General features: G+C 44.7%; 1 protein-coding gene across 15 annotated transcripts in view; it reads right to left on the minus strand.

Moving 5' to 3' along the window:
* INPP4A (inositol polyphosphate-4-phosphatase type I A) overlaps positions 1-23,186 on the minus strand; it is a 218,690-nt gene that overhangs the window by 47,658 nt on the left and 147,846 nt on the right. For 11 of the 15 annotated variants that reach the window (XM_054009414.1, XM_054009398.1, XM_054009379.1 and 8 more), the window contains 5 exons: positions 21,319-21,449; positions 11,195-11,299; positions 10,159-10,267; positions 6,067-6,084; positions 2,085-2,268 (listed from right to left, as the gene is read on the minus strand). In XM_054009414.1, the coding sequence (XP_053865389.1) occupies positions 2,085-2,268; positions 6,067-6,084; positions 10,159-10,267; positions 11,195-11,299; positions 21,319-21,449 (547 nt within the window). The remainder of the gene's footprint in view (positions 1-2,084; positions 2,269-6,066; positions 6,085-10,158; positions 10,268-11,194; positions 11,300-21,318; positions 21,450-23,186) is intronic. The other 4 variants (XM_054009389.1, XM_054009449.1, XM_054009439.1 and 1 more) reach the window with 1 other exon arrangement.

Consider the following 23,186-nt stretch of genomic DNA (forward strand, 5'->3'; position numbering starts at 1 on the left):
TCCTAGTGCCTCTACCTAGAGGCAGCACTTCATTTTCTGTTAAGTGAAATAGTCTTTAAAAAAAAACAAACTCAGGCACCTTCATACAGTCCACAGAAATTGGTCTCCTCTGGTATGGCAATGTTCCATTTAGTTTAATAACCCGTCTCAGTCGGCGGCTAATGATACATGCTTCAGAAGAAGGCATGAAACATCCACCTCACTGTGCAATACTGTACCCTGGCGGGAATTTCTTCCTTATTCTGGCAAATGATGTACGTAAGCCCTGAAACATGAGGATTGCTGACCTACCTTTCTCCTAGATAACATACCTTCAGATACTATTCTTATTCACCTATTTTAAAAAAAGCTTACTAAACTATGTGCCTTAACAATATCCAGCAGCAGAGAATCCACAGGTCAGATATACACTATGTACAAGTATTTTCTTCTGTATATTTTTAACTTTAATTTCATCACATACCTTCTTCCATTATGGGAAAGTATACAGGCACCCCAAGTGGGTATACAGTAAACTGACTATCAAATGCATTCTCTGTCATAGGGTACTGCTTATTTATTAGCTATGCTTTCTTAGAACTCAGAATACTACAACAAAAGAACTCTAAAACTGCATTTGTTCTTGTCCTTGTAAATAAGTTTCATTCTGATTGCCTGTTCAGTCCATTTTTATTGAGTGGAGTGTAGCCCAGTGGGCCAGCTTATCTCTATTATAGTCATTGCTTTGCATTATATTCTGCTTTATTATATTCAGCAGTAATGCAAGGAACCTACAGGCTTGTATCCTGTAAGTCATTGGCTTCAGCAGTTAGCATGAGGCTTGAGGCCTATGACCTTTGGCATAGATAAACTTAAGTAACTCATAAGTTTTGGAGAACTGGAAATAGAGTGTGTGTGTGTGTGGGGAATCTTATCCATAATGACATCAGCCAACCACAGAACATGAACTGATACCAGCTTCTGGTCGGAACATCCAACCGCAAGAGTGCCATGACAATGAATTGACGTATATGATAATGGGGTGAAATCATAAATACACTGACCTATAGAAGGACACCTTAACATTGGTAAGGGGAGGAAATACAAATAAGGAAGAGGGGAGAAACCCCTACTAAATCTGCATTAGTCATGGTAACATCAGCGTAACATATTATAAAAGTGGCATCCCAGGGCAGTAGGGGTAGAGAGATGTAGCCCTTGGGAGAGGCCAAAATGATGGCCACTGATGAAGATGAGGAAGGTGACGAGGAAGACAATGGCTAACATTTCAAGTTGTTCTGCAAGGGATGGTGAGAGTATGGATGTTCAGTTGTACTTTCTATATTATCTCTATCTACCTTACTGAGTTATAGTGTCTTTGACTTTGCTAAATGTATTAATAAATTTTATCTGTAAATATAAAAGAGTTCCTCTAGTGTGAGTGTTGCACCTGTGCACATCGGGGTTCCCAACTATAAAATAATTTAAATAATACCGGGCCTGATCTTGGGACAAGAACTTGTCAACCCTCAAAGTGATAACTGGGGATTTTTATTCATAATCTATAGATCAGGCTACAGGAGTCAAGTATTAATTGAACAGCATCACTACAATTTGCCCCAAGTTCATGTCATTATTATACAAATGAAATGATAACAAAGACTCCTTGTGGTGTTCCGGTTTCTTCAAGTTCCTGTTGCATGATAGCTTATTCAGAAATGAGCTCAACAAACCAGTCAGTGGTTAAAGAGACACGCGTATGAAAGTGAATTTAGGATTTTCTTCTCTGGGATGTTGTGACTGGACACGTGGTGGAGGTGATACTTTAAACTTGGGGAAGGAAGCCAATAGGTATCAGTCTTCTTTCTCAGTCCTCACCACTCCATCCATAGGAGGTGGAAGCAAGAGTGAGTGGAAGAGAAGAGAAAACCTGAATAAATGGTGGCAAATTCAAAAATCCCATCTGGATTTATCTTCCAATTCCGGCTGAGTGGGGCCACAAGACAGACCATTTTGGGATTTTTCAGGGAGCTCACAAAAAAGGGGTGCTTCAGAATGTGTCTCACTTCACTTTTATCAATGATTTTGTTTTGTTGTTCTCATACCTTATCTGCCAAAATGGCAAGTGATCTTTCAAGGCCATTAGCTGATCTATCCTTGGCAGCTCTTGAGAGCCTTTCGGCATAGTAACTGACTTGAGTTTTCAGGGTGTTGATTTGTGCAATAATCTCTTTTGCTCTAATAATGTCCTGTGGTATGTATATTATAGACTGGGAGCTTGTTGAAGTGCTGAAAAAGAAGAAACAATTTAAAAACAATCTATCAGAAGGTATAAACACTCTAGTCACACTTCTTCATGCCGAAAAAGGAATTGTGGACAACAAAATTTACCTAAGCTAACAATTAACCATGGAAGACCAATGGGCAATTAAACAGCAGGAACACTTATACCTGAGCACCTCTGCATTTAATGAAAACATTCAGATGCTAAATGACTGTGCTCACAGATCACATACAGGAGGGACAATTTTCTGAGGAGAATGTGTATGACAAATTTTGCCAGCAGAGACAGAACCAGTTTCCTTAGGTTGCTTGCTCCACTCTCCCTCTTCCCAAAACACATACACTTTACACAGTTACATCTGATATCTCCTTGCCAAGTTAGGAATTTTAGCCTTGTCTCCACACAACGATATCACTTTAACTACACCAGCAGACTTAAAGCTGTACAACCCATTCTACTGTGGACAAAGTTATACTGATATCATAGTACTTACACTAGTATAGCTTATTCCAAGATGAGAAGGAGAATAGACTACACCAGTAAAATGCATCTTTATATCAGTGTAACTGCATCCACATTAGGGTTGACCCATTATAACTATTTGGGGGGGGGGGGGGAAGCCACACCCTGAACTGAAATAGTTATACCAGTAGAAAGACTCTAATCCTGAAACTCGGGCTGCGGAGCTATAAAATTGCAATGTAGATGTTCAGGCTCAGGCTGGAGCCTGGGGTCTAGGACCTCGTGGGGCTTCAGTCCGAGCCATAGATCTCCACTGCAATTTTATGACCCTGCAGTCGGAGTCAGCTGACATGTACCAGCTGCATGGAACAGCATGCAGATGTTTTATTGTCTTTGTCTCTGCTCAGGGTGTGATAAGCGTCCTTGCCTATTCTGGATGAAGTGTCAAGTCAAAGATGCCTAAACTGGCACACGTTAATTTATTTCTCCTCCTTCTCACTTCTTCCTGTCATTAATTGCTTCATTGTAGCCATTAGACATAAAAGTACCTATTGTTACTGTAAATGCCAGCTGTTCTTTGGTGAACAAAGCCATGCTTAGCATATCAGAGAGTCTAATTTCCCAGGTGCAATTGCTCCAAATCACTATCTCTGAGGAGTCTGAATTCTTTTGTTTTGGGGGAAGGGTGGGGGGGAGTTAAGCCACTGATGGGGAACATATTTTAATTTTTATAAACTTTTTCAAGGAAACTAGAGGAATGTGTATTCTACTTCTGGGGGAATTCTGCACCACTGCACGTGTGCATAATTAATGTGCCATACATATTTTTACTTTTGCGTGTGTGTGTGTGTGTGTGTGTGTGTGTGTGTGTGTGTGCAGAAAATAGCTTCTGCCAGAAAGTTGCTGCAGTTCCGTGTTTTGCCCACTAGAGGGCAATGTGGTGATAGAACAGAGCAGCCGCTCCCAGCCAGACAGAAAAGAGAAAGAGCCTGCAGTGCCTTCTTCACAGTGCCTGTTGGGCCAAGTCAGGAGACAGAGTATATGGGGAGACAGACAGCCCGGGGCTGCTGGGGAGTCAGACAGGGACTCATAAGGGCTAGTGGGGGAGGATGTATTAGGACAGGAGCTGAATGGGAATGGAGGTGCAGGGCCACATGGGGACAGGGCCACATGAGGGAAGGCGGCTGGCTGATTGGGGGCACAGAGACACATAAGGAGAGGGGGAGGGGGTGCAGGGCCACATGGAGATGGGAGAGTGGGTGTCTGAGTTGGAGTGCAGGGACACATGTGGACAGGAGATGCAGGGACGCATAGGGATAGGGGCAGATGTGCCAGACTGAATGGGAGAGGCTAGGGGTCAGACAAGGTCTGCATGGAAGAAGTTCCCTAACAATCCCTCCCCACCCCCTCAAAAAACCTGTTCCATACTTTTCACACCCATACCCAACAACCTTCCAAGTTCACACCCAAGCTCCTTCCCAGCAATTCCCTCTCCCTTAGCTCCTCCATTAACCCTGACTCCCTCAAGCCTTTGCACTGCTTCTGAGGGGTACAGGAAATACGGTTCTGTATTGTAGTTTAAATTAATTATTACTCAGAGTTCTGTATTAATATGCCTAGTAAGGAATCTATTTGTCAAAAAACATTTCCTGAATCTTTTTTGTTGTCTGTAGACATACTTGCTGACAGGTATTTTGAAGTAAATTAGCAAAATAATTGAAACTGGTGTAATTATATTGTGTTATTTTGACAAATAAAATATGCAGAATTTTAAAATATTGTGCGCAGAATTTTTAATTTTTTGGTGCAGAATTCCCCCAAGAGTAATAGTCACTTTTACAGAGTGCTTATGAGATAATGCAGGAGCCTCTCATAGGGCACACTTAAAAAGCAACTGTCCCAGAAATCAATCTGAAGGCATTTTCATAGATAAATAGATTTTAAGGCCAGAATGGACCATTATGATTATCCAGTCTGACCTCCTTTAAAAGGATAAGTACCATGTTTGAAGGATGTAATGCAGACATAACCCCTGAAACAGGCATCATTCTGTGTTCCTGTGGTCCCACACCTGTCTACAGAAGGACATCTGATCCCCTACACTCCTATCCATACATGAAATAGATCTCCTTTTTAAGGACTTTTACTGCATTCTGATTCAGCCTACTCCACGGTATCCAATGTTACTGCTGACAATTCCTCTGAGCAATTTCTTTCCACTACAGAAGAGTTAACATGCAGAAAGATGATGTATTTGGCAGGAAGGCCATGCAGCATGTTCAGATTATACTCTTATTTAAAAATAAATACATTTCCCTGGGATGATCAGAGGAAAGAAATTATTATGGCATGAAGTTCACACGTATTCATTTTCCAATCTGCGATCACTCTTTCAAATGAACAGCTGTCATTCTGCATAAGTAAGCTATATTATATGCTTAATAGATCCTTATCCTTAACATTTTTTTAAAAAGAACACACAAGCTGCACGTCACTAGATGTGTAAAGTTTTAAATAAACAATTTGCATTCTGTGGTGCTTTCAGAAGACATACATGGTCTAATCTGATCAGGGCCTGATCCAAAACCCACCGGAGACAAGATGCTACCAGACTCCTTGTTGTTTTTGTAGATACAGACTAACATGGCTACCCCCTGATACTTGACACCAGAGACAATGAGAGTCTTTCTATTGACTTCAATGGGCTTCAGATCAGGCCATAAGAAGAACGGTCATAATAATCAGCAAATAAACTCCAAGTACTTTAGCTCAAAGCAGAAGCACTGCTTCACCATCAAACCACTGATTAACCTTTCACTTTTTCTCCTACAGCACTAAACAATGTAGGAATAAAATTAAGGAGAAAAAACTGCACAAGGGTTAAGAAAAAGTGTTTAAGTGTAGAGATAAATTTCAAAAATATAAACCAGGCCCATTATAACATCATAAAGGCTTAAAGTTATGTGTTATCCAGTAGAAGTGAAAGGTTCAAAAATGGTTTTGTGTAGCTTTCTCTCTGCCTGTCTGTTATCTGTTTTTCTTTGGAAGTAACAGAGGAACAGATGAACACATTGTATTATTCTAATTTGCAAAGTCTCCTGACTTCATAAAAATCAGAGAGAGGTATGAAGTTAGCTGTTCATTACAAAATAGAAATTGCAGTTGGAAGGACCAATTCATTCATACATCATGTTCTACTAAGCATTTAAAGCATAATTAATGGTGTTATGATGCACGACATTAAAAAAATCTGCACACTTTAAAATACACCAATGTTTGCCCCATCCCAAAAGAAAAAAAAAACACCTCTCTCCACAAACTCTCAGAAACAGAAAACTCACCAACATTCCTCATAACTGCTAAAAAAAACAAAACCAAAATAAAATTAGCAGATTGTTTACAAATACTGAAAGCAGAAAACAAAGCAAAGTAAGTTTGGGAAAATATTTTAAATTGCTTAATATTTTCAAAAAGGCATGTGCATATGATTAAACTTGTAAGCAAAATATACATATACTGCAGAATCACAGGCAAATGTGTTTTATTTGCTCTAGGTGCTGTAAGTGTAAAAGGAACACTCTTGCCAAGAAACAGAAAAAATAAAAGTCATTTGTACATAACACTAAAAATGAAAAAGATGAAATTAAATTCTACTATATTGGTTTGTATAGCAGCAAAGATGACCACACAAAACGGACTTCTGACTACCACTTGTATTTCTTATCTATTAATAGTGGGTTCTATTCTCCCCTTTAAAGCACACCATCCCTAAAAATGCTAATGAGAGCTGTATGTAAACAAGGAGAGATTAGACTCTGAATACATTTTATTTAGTTACCAAAACATGCTCTACAGATTTTAATGTAACATGTGATAAAGCATCCAAATGATGGGATTTTGCTATTGACAGTCTCTTGGCCTAATGACATTCAGAGATTCATACAGGGACCATTATGATTATCTAGCCTTATCTCCTACTTCGGGGTGGGCAAACTTTTTGGCCCAAGGGCCACATCTGTTTGGGGAAATTGCATGCAGGGCCACAAATGTAGGGCTGGGGCAAGGAGGTTGGGGTGAGGGAGGGAGTGCGGGGTGTGGGAGGGGGTGCGGTGTGCAGGAAGGGGCTCAGGGCAAGGGGTTGGGCGCAGGAGGGCTGCGGGGTGTACGAGAGGGCTCAGGGCAGGGGTACAGGAGGGGGTGCAGAGTGCGGGAAGGGGCTCAGGGCAGGGGGTTGGGGTGCAGGAGGGGGTGCGGTCCAGGACTCAGGGCAGGGGGTTGAGGTGGAGGAGGGGTGCAGCAGGGGGTCAGGGCTGGGGGTTGGGGTGCAGGAGGGGTTTGGGGTGCAGGCGCCGGCCCAGCACCGCTTACCTTGAGTGGCTCCGGGGTGACAGTGGCGTGCAGTGGGACTAAGACAGGCTCCCTGCCTGCCCTGGCCATAAACCTCTCCTGGAAGTGGCCGGCACCACGTCCCTACGGCCCCTGGAGAAGGGGGTGCAGAGGACTCTATGCACTGTCCTCACCTGCGGGTACCTCCCCTGAAACTCCCATTGGCCGCTGTTTCCCGTTCCCGGCCAATGGGAGCTGCAGGGGGCAGTGCCTGCAGGCAAGGGCAGCACACCGAGCTCTCTGCCCTCCCATCTTCCCCAGGGATCACAGGGACGTGTTGCTGGCTGCTTCTGGGAACGGCGTGGGGCCAGGGAGCCTGCCTTAGCCCCGCGGCGCCACAGGGGTGGCAATCCTGTGGGCCGGATCCAAAGCCCAGATGGGCCGGATCTGGCCCCTGGGCCATAATTTGCCCACCCTGTCCTATATAACACAGTCCACAGAACTAACACTCGCTACAGAAACTGAGTCTGCCACTGCAGATTGACTAGCCAGTCTTACACCTGAGATACAGTATTTTTTCCATTTACCGAAGTATTACTGATTTATTTTATTTATCACAATACTTCTGGCTTTTTTCTCCAAAGATTAAACCCTGGTGCTTTTTTTAGGAACTATTTTATGCTTCTAATTTTATACATTAGGTTTATGATGTGATGCCTGAATTACATGTATAGGCCAAGCCCCTTTGAGTCAATGTCATTTGGTTTTCCAAGTTCCGGGACATTTCATTTTTCATTCTGCTTGCAAGGCCCCAAATTATCAGAGTAAGAAATGTTCCAAGACAGTGATGCCTGGTTAAGTGGTGAGGATGAAATGCAATAAGCATACTTGATTTTCTATGCTTCTGATCAAACATATTTTAAGATTATGTTGGTAGGTACAGTGTTTGTCCCTGCTCACTTATGTGATTTGGAGATTGTCTCAAGCCTCATTACAAAAGTACTCTAAATTAATATTGTAATAGGAGATATCCAACAGACTGAATAAGGAAACTTAGGTCCAACAGAGAAAGGGCCTGTAATTTGAGCTACCTTCCAGCAAATGATATTGCCAACAGGAAAGTTACTCTCCAACATAGGATCAGAATACCTGCAACTTTGTGAAGGCCCAGAAGAAAAATGCAGGCTGGAAATGGAGTTTTTGAATAGATTTGATGGAAAAAAAGACATCAGTGGTTTAGGTGCTTAGATAAGTCAGTAATGAGGGCTCTATAAGTAACCAAGTAGGCAGATATAGAATGCTTCTGAGTTCTGAAGGCAGATTTTGGTATCAACAACAAAAAGTTCAGCCTAACCTATTGGATTTATAGTCTTTGCTAATCCCATCCTGGAACATCTTGTAAGTCAGATGCAATTATAGGAGGCAGTTGTTAGTACTGGTTTCAATACTGTACCATTACATGTACTAGTCTGACTCTAAGGTTTTAACTGGTACTGCTAGTAGCCCTATCCATTACCAAAATTAGTGCCACTGATGGTACAGTTCAGTAGCCTCCAAAAATACTGAATTGAGTGAGGTTGGTGTCCAGATCATCCCCTCTCTCTGTGCCTTCCCACCAGCTCTGACCCCGAGGCAGGCTGCAAAAGTCTCCCCTTGGCTGCAGCTGCTCCTGTAGCCCCCAAAGCGGGGTTCTACAGTAAAGATAATGCAGCCCAGAGTCATATTATCTTTCTCTTGTAAGCTCCTTGGGTATGTCTACATTGCAGCTGAGAGTGTGCCTCCCAGCCTCGGTAGAAAAGACACATGCTAGTTCTACTCAAGGTAGCAGGCTAAAAATAGCAGTGTGGGCACTGGCAATGACATGGTCTAGCTGCCCCACCCCCTAAGTCCTTTTATTCAGGTGGCTAGCCTGTGCCACTGGCTATGCTGCAACATCCACACTTCTATTTCTAAAGTGCTAGCCCAAGCAGAACTGGCACAGGTCTGTCACCTGGCTGCAAGGGCATGCTTCCTGCTGTGGAGCAGAGATACCCCTTGAAGCCTGAAGGGACACTGCATGTGCCTTCCCCTTCAGTGCACCTGGCCTTCTCAATTTCTGCCTCAGCCTGCAGTGTGAATGGCTAACCCCGCCCGAGAAGCCAAGGTGTGATCAGGAGCAGGGGGCATAGTACCACAGAGGTGAATTATTCCTCCTGCAAGTTAGAAAGGGGGAGATCAGTGTACAGAGGGTCCTCTCTAGGCATGCATCTAGGGGGCACACTCTGGCCTAATATTTTTATTTTAATATGGATGGAGAACAATTAGTAACTACACAGCAGCAAAATACCTGGGGCAATATAGAGAAACCTGGAGCAACTGGCCCTATAACTAAATCCAAGTTGTTAATAAGAAACTTGCATTTGAGGAACTGCTGCTGCCTCTTAGGAAGGGTAGAACAAGTCAACTGATCTGTCTTTGCATAGAGTTCTGAAGCTCTGGGGAAGGACCAGAGGTGGATGACTCCAGCGTAGAATGGGTGTCTAAGCATGTTGTAGTTTTAGGAAATTAGTAAGAGATAGAGTCTAAGAAATTATTTTAGCCAATTTCTATCTGACTTCAGAAGGTAAATTAGAGTAATGCTAATCTCAGTTCTTCAGTTAACCACAGTCACAAATAAGGATATAGCCCAAGACAAAATTTACTTTGACTGATCTGGAAAATGCTTCCCAGATGTGCCGAGGAAGCAAGCTAAAGGGAGTGAAAGTATCAAATGTAACATACTTAAAGAGATTCCAATGATATTTTCTACCTCCACAACTAGACAGAACTTAAACTCAATTAAATCCAATTCAACACTTAAGTTGTTCAGTTTAGCTAGTTTAACAACTGTCCCGTAATATTAAATATTCCCAAAAAGTAATTTGAAAAGGAACGATTAGTAAACAAAAAACAGTGGAAAAACTGTTTTTTCTCTTCTCCCTCTTTGAAAAAAGCATAGCATAATCTTCATAGTATTTGGCAGAACTTCCAGATGGAGGTGCAACAAAAACATGGAATGTGATGATTTTGCAAAGCCTGGAGATTTTGATGAGTTTATAATATGAGTTTATAATATCTCTTCTACTTACTGTTTCTTTGCCTCTTCAAATTTATGCAGCTTTTTCCGTAGACCCCCCGATTTAAAGCCTTGACAGTGAGCTGCGGGTGCTCCTATGGTTACTATGTCATAATTCTGATCTGGATGGACAAAAAGTGCTTACAGATAAAAGTTCACCATCTTTACTTTGGTTGAATCTGTGAAAATTCAAACTACTGAAAGGTAATTTCTCAAATAGTCCTGCCAGAGACTGAAGTCTTCAGAACAATGTTGAGTGTTAAAAAGTTTGGAACTGCATTAGTGGTGAGAAGCTGCCATGTGCTACAAAGTAAAAGACCCCTGTTTGAAACCTGGACCCCTGTTTCTTGTTCTGGAAGACCTACAAAGACAATATTCCCATGTCTGGAGATGAAGGAAGATTAACCTTGATACCTCAGCCTATCATCCCCCCTATCTGAAGGATACACAAGGCAGCTAGGGTCGACAGGTGGATGGGGCTGAATATTAAATGAAAAGAGAAAATTAGGTCTTTTACAAAGAAGCAAGCTCAACCTAAACAAGTTAATGTCTTTTTACACATCTAAAGTGCAGCACACATGATGGCCCCTCACAATTAAATTAATCTAAAAAAAAAGCAACAACAGGGAGGGCCTCTGATGTCATGCCAACCAGAAAAGATCCTGGTGGCTCCTAAAACCAAAGGGGATCCAGCAGATTAATCCAGTAGATACAGCACAGGGATGGAAGGTGGGAGACTTGGGTTCTGTTCCCTAGCTCTGATGCTGATGTGCTACATGACCTTGGACAAGCTGATCTGCCATTTGGTTTTGCCATCTATAAAACTGGGGTAATGATACTTACTCTACTTTAGTAAAGTGCTTTGAGATATAAGGATGGTAGCTGCAATTAAAATGTTAAATATTATTAGTACTGCACAGAAGCTACACACTGGTTTGGGGGAAACTTAGCTCTGGATGGTGGAAACCCAAAAAAGAGAAGAATGTGTATATATATATATATATTTACACACACACACACACACACACACACACGAGAGAGAGATGTACCTGATCCTGCATCATCCTGGACTCTCATTCTTTGTATGTGTAAATTTGTGGGCACGAATTCCAATTTTTTATCAGCTTTCAAGCTACTTGCTTTAAACGAAGGGCCTGAGAAATGTAACAGAAAAATATTTATTCTATATTTGCCCTATAAAACCATGACCAACTTCCAGTCTTAAAATACCAACAAATGTGGATTGGGGTTACTTTCAACACTTGTTGCACATTAGGTGGGAAGTAATACTGACAGAAAGTATGACTTACAACTAAAAGTCTGCTAGTCGGCAAGTCTATCTGCAAAGCACATGCTGTTAGCAACAAGTGTCACTCACCTGCCTAAACGGCTGGGGGAAGAGGAGGTTACTCACCCTGTGCAGTAACTGACGTTCTTCGAGATGAGTGTCCCTGTGGGTGCTCCACTACAGGTGTTGGTGCGTCCCTGCGCCTTCGCCCGGAGATTTTTGCAGCAGTACTCATAGCGGTCACGCATGCTCAGAATCTGCCCCCCCGCTGTGACTCTAGGGTAATAGAACGCATGCGTGGCCGGTCTCCTCAGTTCCTTCTCTACCACGGAGGCCCCCCAACTCCGAAGTAGAGGGGAGGAGGGTGGGTAGTGGAGCACCCACAGGGACACTCATCTCGAAGAACGTCAGTTACTGCACAGGGTGAGTAACCTCCTCTTCTTCTTCGAGAGATGTCCCTGTGGGTGCTCCACTACAGGTGACTTAAAAGCAGTGTATCTTAAGGAGGTAGGGACTTCGGATCTGGTAGGAACGCCGTCGAGAGTACCGCCCTGCCCAAGCGTATGTCAGATAAAGGGCCTTGAATAAGGGCATAGTGTTTAACAAAAGTATGGTCAGATGACCAGGTGGCTGCTTTACAAATGTCAGCCAAGGGGACTTTGCGTAAGAACGCGATGGAGGCAGCCAGAGATCTAGTGGAGTGTGTTCTAATGCCATCTGGAGGTGCAACCCCTTTCATCTGATAGCACAGTCGGATACACTGGGAGATCCAGTTCGAGAGTCTCTGGGTAGAAATAGGCATGCCCTTGGAGCGCTCTGCAACAGAGACAAAAAGTCTAGAGGAGGTTCTAAAGGGTTTGGTTCTATCCAAATAGAATGACAAGGCTCTGCGAACATCTAGTGTATGCATTGAGGCTTCAAAGGAGTTTGCATGTGGTTTCGGGAAAAAAGTCGGGAGGTGTATGGGTTCATTAATATGGAATGATGAGTGAACCTTTGGAAGAAATTTGGGATGCAATCTGAGGGTAACCTTGTCTTTAAAAAATATCGTATATGGTGGATGAGCCATGAGAGCTGCTATTTCTCCTGCCCGTCTGGCAGAAGTAATTGCCACTAGAAACGCTGTTTTCATGGAGAGGTGTAAAAGGGAGCACGTGGCTAGGGGTTCGAAGGGTTGCTGAGTTAGGACAGACAGTACCAGATGAAGGTCCCAGGGGGTGGTCGGTTGTTTAATGTCTGGATATAAGGTTTGTAGGCCCTTGAGGAAACGCTTCGTAGTAGCATGAGCAAAGACAGACGTATCATCAATTTTGTCGTGGAAAGTCGTAATAGCAGCTAAATGGACCCTGATGGAGCTGAAAGAAAGGCCGGATCGCTTAAGGCCCAAGAGATAGTCCAATATAAACGGAAGAGGTACCGAGGTAGGAGAAAGATGTTTGGCAGAACACCAATGTGTGAATCGTTTCCACTTTTGAAGATAGGTCTTGCGAGTAGCTTGCGTTCTGCTATGTAGGAGCACCTCCTGAACTTGTTCGGAGCAATCTAATTCGCGTTGGGAGAACCACGTAGGAACCAGGCCTTGAGGTGAAGCATGGACAGGTTGGGGTGGAGAAAACGACCGTGCTGCTGAGATAGAAGGTTCGGAATAAGCGGCAGGGAGATTGGTGGTTGGATTGACATTCTGGTGAGGAAGGGAAACCATGGTTGTCTGGGCCACGATGGGGCAATGAGGATCACCTTGGCTCGATCCGTTCGTATTTTTATCAGAACCCTGTTGAGAACTGGTATCGGGGGAAACGCATAGAATAGGTTTCGGTGCCATGAGATCATGAATGCATCCCCCAGGGAATGTTTGCCCAGTCCTGCTCTGGAGCAGAAATTGAGACATTTCTTGTTCTTTGCAGTTGCAAAGAGGTCTATTGTTGGGTAACCCCAGATGCTGAATACGTTGTGAATGGTTTTCTCGTCTATCTCCCACTCGTGGTCCCATGGGAAGCGTCTGCTCAGTTCGTCCGCTGTGGTGTTCATGATTCCGGGAAGATAAGCAGCTGATACCCGGATGTTGTTCACAATGCACCAATTCCAGAGCTTCATAGCCTCTGTGCACAGCGAATGGGAACGAGCTCCGCCCTGCCTGTTTACGTAAAACATGCAAGCAATGTTGTCCGTCATTATGCGTACGTGATGATGTTTGATTAGTGGCAGGAAGTGACGGCACGCGTTGCGAATGGCTCGAAGTTCTAGTACATTTATGTGCAGGGAGGTCTCGGTTGGTGACCATAGTCCCTGTACTGTGTGATGAGACATATGTGCACCCCACCCTGTCATAGATGCATCGGTGGTCAGAATGCGTGATGGAGCCTGTTGAAGAAACGGGACTCCAGAACAAAGGTTGGAGTGGACGGTCCACCAACGTAGCGAGTCTTTGACTGGAGTAGGCAGGGAGAGAGTCTTGTTTAAAGAATGCATATTCGGTTTGTAAACCGTTGCCAGCCACGCTTGGAAGCACCTCATGTGTAGGCGTGCATTCTGGACGACAAAAGTGCACGAGGCCATGTGACCTAGTAGTTGCAGCCAGTCTCGGGCAGTTACCTGAGGGCTGTTGCGAATAGTTGTGGTCAGTTGTTTTATGGAATTGTAGCGATCGGGTGGGAGCGATGCTAGCCCGGTCCGAGAGTCGAGGTCTGCGCCTATGAACTGAAGGTGCTGGGTGGGGCGTAATGTGGATTTGTTCTGTTTATTTGTAGGCCGAGAGAAAGAAAGCACTCGACTGTGAGTCGTGTGAACCGGAGCGCCTCGTCGAATGTTGAAGCTTTGAGGAGGCAATCGTCGAGGTACGGAAATATTATTACCCCTTGTCTCCTGAGGTGAGCAGTGACTACAGCTAGAAGTTTGGAAAAAGCACGGGGGGCTGTAGATAGTCCGAAGGGGAGTACCCTGTATTGGAAATGTGTGGAACCAAGGGTAAATCGGAGGAAACGTCTGTGGGCCGGATGTATAGTGACGTGGAAATAGGCATCTTGTAGGTCGAGGGCAGAAAACCAGTCGCCCTGCTCCAGCGCTGGGATTATGGTATTGAGGGTCACCATCTTGAACTTTTGCTTTTTGATGAATCTGTTGAGCCGCCTGAGATCGAGGATTGGTCGCCATCCCCCATTTTTCTTCTCCGTTAAGAAATAATGGGAGTAAAAACCCTTCCCTCTGTGTCGCTCTGGCACGATTTCTACTGCTCCCAGATGAAGGAGATGTTGCACCTCTTGGAGGAGTAGCTGCTCGTGAGAAGGGTCCCTGAAGAGGGCCGGGGAGGGTGGGTGGGTGGGAGGTAAGGAGAGGAAGGGGATGACGTATCCAATTGTAACTACCTCTAAGACCCACTTGTCGGAGGTAATCTTCCTCCATTGTTGGAAAAAAGGTCGTAGGCGGTGTCCAAAGATTGGTGTGCCGGCTGAAGTGAGGGCATTGCTTTCTAAACCCTCGACCAAGTTTTCAAATCTGCCTATTAGCTGGTGGGGGTTGAGGCGCCCCTGTAGAGTTTGGGCGACGTCGCTGGAATCTTGGTCGTGGACGTTGCGGCTGTTGCTGTTCCTGCGGTCTATGGGAAGGTTGTGTAAATGCGGGATAACGTGGCCGGTGGTATGGTTGGTATCGATATTGTCGTCTTCTTGCCGTAGGTGTCTGGAGACCTAAAGACCGGAGGGTTGTTCTGGAGTCTTTCATTGAATGAAGCACTTCATTCGTGTTAGCAGCAAAGAGTTTGTCACCGTCGAAGGGAAGATCTTCAATTGTGTTCTGAACTTCGCGAGGAAAAAAGGAAGAGGAGAGCCCCGTCGCATGACTATCGCTGTAGCGGTAGATCTTGCCGCTGTGTTGGCTACATCGAGGGCTGCTTGGAGAGCGGTGCGTGAAATGGCTTGGCCCTCAGAAACTATAGCTCTGAACTGTTGTTTTCTTTGTTCTGGAATGTCATCAATAAAGTCCATTAACTTATTATAGTTTTTATGGTCGTATTTTGCCAGGACTGCAGTATAATTAGCTATGCGAAATTGGAGGGTGGAGGATGCATAGACCTTGCGACCAAACAGGTCCAGTCGTTTGCTATCCTTGTTAGGTGGGGCAGAACGAGAATACTGTTGTCTGGCCCTCTGGTTCGCAGCGTCCACTACCAATGAGTTTGGTGCTGGGTGGGTAAAAAGGAATTCAGAGTCCTTTGGAGAAATAAAATACTTCTTGTCCGCTTGCTTGCAGGTAGGTAGGCTTGTCGCTGGAGTCTGCCAGATGGACTTAGCGGGTTCTAAAAGGGCTGCGTTAATTGGAAGTGCCACTCTGGAGGAAGAAGGGGGCTGTAGGATGTTCGTTAGCTCATGCTGTTGTTCGGGAACCACTTCCAAGTTAATGTTCAGGTCACTAGCAACTCTCTTAAAGAGGTCCTGGAATTTTGTATATTCATCAGAGGGAGTGGGAGGAAGGGGAAGTAATGCTTCCTCCGGTGCTAACTCCGGATCTGTTGGACCAGGAGAAGGGCTAGGTTTATCCTGGGAACGTGGCTGTGTTGCCAGGCGTCTCGTGTCACTAGCATATGCATTAGGAGACGGCACTGGATCAGTGTTGCGCCTGGTCGAATGGCCACGGGGCATGTGTTCCCGAGGGTATGGTGTCCATGGTGTCCAGTATTGCCATGGTGGTGGGTAGGGCATAGGTGGTGCCATCCAGGGGTTCATCCCCCAAGGGGCAGGGTCCTGAGAGTGGGATGAGGTAGTATTTCCATAGCCCTTATTGCTCTGGGTCCGGGGCTGGGAGTCATGATATGGGGAAAAAACTCCCTGTGGATCTGCTTCCTCCTCACTGGAGGAAAACTGCTCAGATCCTGACTCAGGCATCGAAACAGAATATGCATTCATCAGCGGAGACTGCAAGGTAGGTGATACTAGCAGATCAGCTGTCTGGGTAAAATGAGTGAAAGCAGCTCCTGCGGGAGATGAAAGCTGAGCCGACAGAGGCTGCTGCACAAGAGCATTCCTGCGATCGGGGCTTCTGGCTGTGATCTGTGTGTCAGAATGCCCCGCAGGCGTCGGTGCCGCGGTCGGTGCCGGGCGAGAAATGTCGGGCTACCTCGGGTGAGGCGTGCTGTAGAATGTCGGCACCGTCTCATTCGCGGTGCCGAACGGTGCCGTCCCTGAGGCAGGCAACTGGAAGCCTGGTGCCTCGGCACCGGAGCTTCTCGGCGGCGCTGAAGCCTCAGGCGGCTTTTGCGCTGTTCCAGAGGAGCCTGGCTCGTGAAAATTGCTGAGGCGAGGAATCACAGGCAGAGAGATCGTTGATCTGCCTGGAGAAACTTTATGCCTCATAGTCTTGCTCGGTGAGGAAAGGTGCCCCTTTTTCGTAGACTTCTTGAGCTTTTTTGAGGGGGGGGGGGGGCTGTGTCGGGTAGCGGAGCCGGCTTCAATGCCTGGGTCTGAAACTGACCCGATAGATTTTTGAAGCAGGAGCAGTTTGAGTTTAAGCTCCCTGTCTTTCCGTGCCCTGGAGCTGAGTTTACAGCAGTGGGCACATTTTTGGGGAATGTGAGCTTCCCCCAAACATTTTATACACTTTGAGTGCCCGTCCGATGACGGGATAGCTTCCTTACAAATAGCACAGCGCTTGAAACCGGTGGAGCCCGGCATAGCCGCGGCTGACAGGAAATTTTTTTTTTTTTTTTTTTTTAAGATAAACTGGGTAAGTAACTATTTTAACAGAGAAAACTGACAGAAAAAACTGGTTTCTAAAGGATAATTAAGGCAATAGTGAAGGATTCTCTAATGAGTCTGCTGAGCTCCGTCTCAGGCCGGGGACGGTTGAGAAGGAACTGAGGAGACCGGCCACGCATGCGTTCTATTACCCTAGAGTCACAGCGGGGGGGCAGATTCTGAGCATGCGTGGCCGCTATGAGTACTGCTGCAAAAATCTCCGGGCGAAGGCGCAGGGACGCACCAACACCTGTAGTGGAGCACCCACAGGGACATCTCTCGAAGAAGAACTGGATGGTGCCAGCATCAAAGGGGGCCCAGCCCCAGCAGCGAGGAAGGGAGATACCCACTGAGGGCACCAGGTAGGCTCCTCCCCGCTTGGAGTCTCTGGCACTCATTGGCCAGGTGGGGCCAAACTGTATGATCACAAAAGTCAAGGGGCAACATAGGCTTAATTTAAAATCCACTTTCAAAACCCTGTGAGCAACCCTCTGGTATGAGAAGAATCCGTAATACTGGGGGAAAATGCCTATTAAAACACAAACCAATGCATAGTCAAATACATTATTTTCATTGTATTTTGATGGCACATGTTCTCTCTGTACACAAGTGCTGGAAGAGCGTACAAGAAAACAGTGCAAGAACCTGGAGAACGTATTCTTTTAAAAGAAATACTAAAAATCTTCTGACTGCAGGGGGTGAAGAAATCAATCCCTACCAGAAGAACATTTATGACAGCACTAAGCAGACAAGCAATTCTTCTAGTGCACTCCATCTCACCAGCCTATGAGAATTCATTTGTTAGGATCTCTATACTCACTTCCACTCCAATTTTGAGTAATTTATACATTGTATAGTATGGGAAAATATAACTAAACTGGAGGATGTTTACAGTTGAGGTATTCCAGGTCCCTATACAATTACTAAAAAAAGAACAGGAGTACTTGTGGCACCTTAGAGACTAACAAATTTATTAGAGCATAAGCTTTCGTGGACTACAGCCCACTTCTTCGGATGCATATAGCTATATGCATCCGAAGAAGTGGGCTGTAGTCCACGAAAGCTTATGCTCTAATAAATTTGTTAGTCTCTAAGGTGCCACAAGTACTCCTGTTCTTCTTTTTGCGGATACAGACTAACACGGCTGTTACTCTGAAACTATACAATTACTGGATTACTTTATTTATTAGTAATAAATATCATCCCTAGCCACTGGATCTGGTGGAGTCCAAATACTAATCTAAGAAGAATGAGCTGGAGTTAGATATGCACTTAGGCCCCAATTCAGGAAGCTTTAAACACATGCTTAAGTCCCTTGCAGAATTGGTGTCTAAATGACTAGCAAAATAAGTTTATATTTTAGTATTATTATTATTTTCTCTTACTGTTGTGGATCCCTGGAATCAATCCAGCAAAGCACCTAAGCACATACTTGACTTTAAGCATGGGAAAAGTCCCACTGACTTCACTAGAACATTTATCATGTGCTTACGTGCTTTGCTGGATCAAGGCCTTAGACAAAAAAGGTAAATATGCAACAGTGTCAAAGCTACAGGTGAATTTAACGTCTACCACAGATAATTGCTCTGTGGATCCCAATGATCCATTATGCACAGACCAATACCAGTTCTGTGCTCAATAATTAATATTGTAATATGCTGTCACCTACACATGCCTGCCTTTCTAACAATCTGAGGTGGGATGCATGCTGCAAACTTTACACATTGTGTACACTGAAACTTTCTGTTCTACTTTCCTGGGATTTGGCTTTATTCTCATTGACTGGTCAGTGTCTTTTGAACTGGCATATCACATGAAAATCATCCTTCCTCCCGTGGTCACAGCTGTTCTGTGCTTTCAGGGAGAAATTCTTCTCCTGTGCAGGGAGGCCAGCACAAAGCCTACATACCACTTACAGCAAGTCCCTCTTAACCCATCAAAATAGGACTTATGTGATGCCTAGACCTTTATGCTGGCCCTCTGTACAGAGGGGAATTTCATTATGAGTGAAGACACTGTATGTTAAAACAGCACCTTGAACTATGAATGAACCCCCAGCCTTCTCCACGGATGTCAACAGGAGTTATGGATGTAGAACAAAGGTATAATATGGCCTGACATGAATACATAATAGTAAGAAAAGTATAAGAGTGAACAAAATACACCCAATTATTTCCCCCATTCTGAAGGAAAAGCTGGACTAATATTAGGGTAAATAAAGTTGCATCATTCCCCCATTTGTGCATAACTCAGTCGGTTATAAACTGCCTTATTTCCCATTTAGTTTTATTAAGATTTTGAAATAATTACACACACAAACACATACACATTCCTTAAAAATGACAAAACATAGGAATCAAATACTTCCCATAATACTTTAGAGAGAGCTAAGTATAGGAGGAAAAAACACTGAGAAACTATCAAACAAAGATTTGGGGATTCTTGGAATAAAAGCTAAAACCTAGATCATATAATAATATTATATGTATAAGATTATATTAAAAATTCTAAAATGATTATTAATATAAAGAATCAGAATGTATTTGGGATTTCTGAAGACAGTTCTTTACCTACAGAAAGTTAGTTCCTGTTTATTATTATTATTAAGCTGAATCAGCACACCAGACTTTGTATTGTCAGTTTATAAATATCTATATATTACTCCTGAGGGAACTCGGGGCCAAAATATTAAAAATTCTATGCCAAAAAATACAAATTCTACACATATTTTAAAATTTTGCACATTTTATTTATGAACAAATAAATGTACAGGCTCCAGGCCACTGGCTGCACAGAGGTGGGAAATCGCCCTGCAGCCCTCCTCTACTGCCCAGGACACAGACTCGGCAGTGAGGCTGCCCTCGACACTGACACAGTGCAAGGGCTGGGCCTGCTCCAGAAATAGCCTGGGGCCCTGCATCTCTGCACCAGGTACATCAGGTGTAGGCAGGCAGGCTCAGCCTGGCAGAATCCAAGTGTGGAGGAGCTTAGTGTGTGGGGATCCAGGTGTGCATAAGAGGGTTCTGTGTGAGGCAATCTGGGTGTGGGTGGCTCAGTGGCCACTCTGGGTGTGTCTGGGATCTGGATGGACAGGGGCTTGTTGGGGGGGTCTGGGTGCAGGGGCAATGGGACTCTGCGGGAGTCCAGGTGAAGGTGGTGGGGGCTCAGCAGGGGGGTCTGGGTGCTGGGGCAGTGGGGCTTGGTGGGGTGGGGATCTGGGTGCAGCTGGTTGGGGCTCAGTGGAGTGGTGGTCCGGGTGTAGGGGGCTCATCAAGGTGGTTCAGATGCAAACAGGTGGGGCTCCTTGGGGTGAGGGTTCAAGTGCAGGGGGTGAGGTGGGTGGAGCTTCCTGCAGCCGGGAGAGATTTCTGGGGCTGGTTCTGACCTTGCCCCGGCCCTGGCCACTCCCTGCAGGAGAAAAGTCCCGTCCTCCCCTGCCCCCAGTCCAGCTGGCACTAGAGCAGCTGTGCCCAGTGCATGGTAGAAGCCACCAGCCAGGGCATTCCCAGGCCCCCTGCCCCCTCGCAGTGATTTACCTCCTCACCAGCTGCTCCGGGAGCCTGAAACAATGTGCCCATACTGCTGGGGAGAGAGGCATGACCACTCTTGCGGCTTCCCTTTGCTTCCCCGTCAGAAGTCATTTTTCTGCAGGGACGCAAAGAAATCTGTGGGGGACATGATTCTGCGTGCGCGTAGAGGCACAGAATTCCCCCAGAAGTAATATATTTTATTGCTTATCATTAAGCATATATATTACTTATCATTAATTACATGAAATTTAGAGGAAAGTAATGCTAATGGAAACCCACAAAAGAGAATTTATCAGGTGATTAAATTAATAATAAAATAACAAGAACAATTTAATTTAATTTAATTCATTTTTAAGGAAATTGCAGATTACTTTTTCTTTTCCAGACCTCACTCATTATCCCCTCTTTTGTATGTTAAGTTGCACAATGACTATGATATTTATAAATTAGCTTCTTTGTACAATCACTATAAAACTTTAGAAGAGAGTAAAAATATTTTGTCTGTTGATTTTTCCTACCAAACGAAGACTAAAACCACCTTTTTGGTTCTGAATCTTTATTTTAAAAGGAAAATAAGAAGCATAACTGAAACATATTATCTATTATTACTGAAAATAAATCTTGCTGACCTTTGTATTGATGCAAGTCAGTTAGGTTTTCCTGATAAGTCAGTATAATTGTTTGGTACTGAGTAACTATTTGTCGACGAAGGCTCTCCCAACAGGGAGACAGCTCTCCCAGCTCTTCTAGTTCACAAACCCTACAAGAAGAAAGAAAAATGTTTTCAACTCAGTTGTACAGCTGAGCAAGAAGAAAAAATGCAAGTGATGTCACACAACAGACTCCTCAGGCAACGCATTCTGAATTCCGTGAGAAGAGTTCCAGGTACAAGGGAATGTTTCAAAACGTACCTCCCAATACACCAGAATGGGCAAAATTAAGGAGCCTACTTTCTTTCCCTCCATTTATCCAGAGTTTTCAATAAGGGATAGATCCCAAGTGGCCCCCTACGTGGCCACACGGGGGTGAGCAAGAAGCCTCCCCTCTTCATGTGGCTGCACAGTCTCTGTGCTCTGGGAAGAACGGGAACTGCTTGCTTCTGCTCCCCCTAGGAATAAGGATAAGTGGAGAAGGAGGTGGGACCATGTCTATGTCCTGAATCCACCAGTGCACTGTGATGGGGAGCAGCTCATAGCCTATTAGGCTGCTTCCCTGCCTTCCAAATCCTATATTTTCTCTTCCCTCTCCATACAGAGAAGCAACTGTCTGCAGGGATCACCTCCCCTTTATCTGAATGCAGGGGTTGGAGAGGGAATATAAACTCTTGAAGGTGGGGAAGCAGCCTCATAGGCTATGAGCTGCAGACAGCTGCTTCCCCGCCTTTGAGATCGTATATATCGTGTGTACACACACACACACACACTCTCTCTCTCTCTCTCTCTCCTCCTGCAGGTGTGGTGCAGATGCAGACACAGATAAAAGACAGAGTGCACATCAAGGGTTGGATACCAGTTGATTCTTGCAGATGCGGATCGAGATTTTTGTATCTGCGCAGGGCTCTAGTCATCTTAAACACAAATTTGGAATAGCAGGCAAAGGAATCAAATCTAGCAGCTCCTTTTGTTTGCTCTCTCAAGATCCCCGATCCATAATACTTACCAATTATCTGTGTATAACTTGAGAGTCCATTTGTGGAATTGAAAGAATAATTCTCTATTAATTATATAGTATTTTAGCACATTATCAAAATTAAGCAAGTTTGTCCATTCCACAGTAATGCAACGTGTTGACTCCCAACAGGCAACATATACACCTCTACCCCAATATAACGCGACCCGATATAACATAAATTAAGATATAACACGGTAAAGCAGTGCTCCGGGGGGGGCGGGACTGCGCACTCCGGTAGATCAAAGCAAGTTCGATATAACGTGGTTTCACCTATAACACGGACAGCGTTATATCGGGGTAGAGGTATAGTAGCTACCAATGATTCATAGATTTTGAGGCCAGAAGGAACCGTCATGATCATCTAGTCACATCCTTCTGCATAACAAGCCATATAATTTCATTTACTGATTCCTGCAGCAAGCCCATGGTTTAAACACTTCAAGTGAGGTGGAATCCATCACATCCTTTAGTTAGATGTACCATGCCGACATGGACATACCATGGAGTGTAGTATAAATGTTAGGTAGACATATCCCCCTGGCTATATGCATCCTGTTACAGAGCTCTTGTGCAGAAGAACTTTACATGAGTGGCACCATCAGCAGGCAGCTGCCCCTCTGAAGGGGTCTCAGACACACATAGACTTTAAGGACAGAAGGGAACAACATGGTCACCTAATTTGACCTCCTGCACATTGCAGGCCACAGAACCTCACCCACTCAGTACTGCACAGGACTGGCTCCAGCTTTTTTGCCACCCCAAGCGGCGGGGGGAGGGAGATAAAGCCGTGATCGGCGGCAGCTCTACCACGCCGCTTCATTTTTTA

The sequence above is a fragment of the Malaclemys terrapin genome, chromosome 1, assembly GCF_027887155.1.
Source record: "Malaclemys terrapin pileata isolate rMalTer1 chromosome 1, rMalTer1.hap1, whole genome shotgun sequence".
NCBI lineage: Eukaryota > Metazoa > Chordata > Testudines > Emydidae > Malaclemys > Malaclemys terrapin.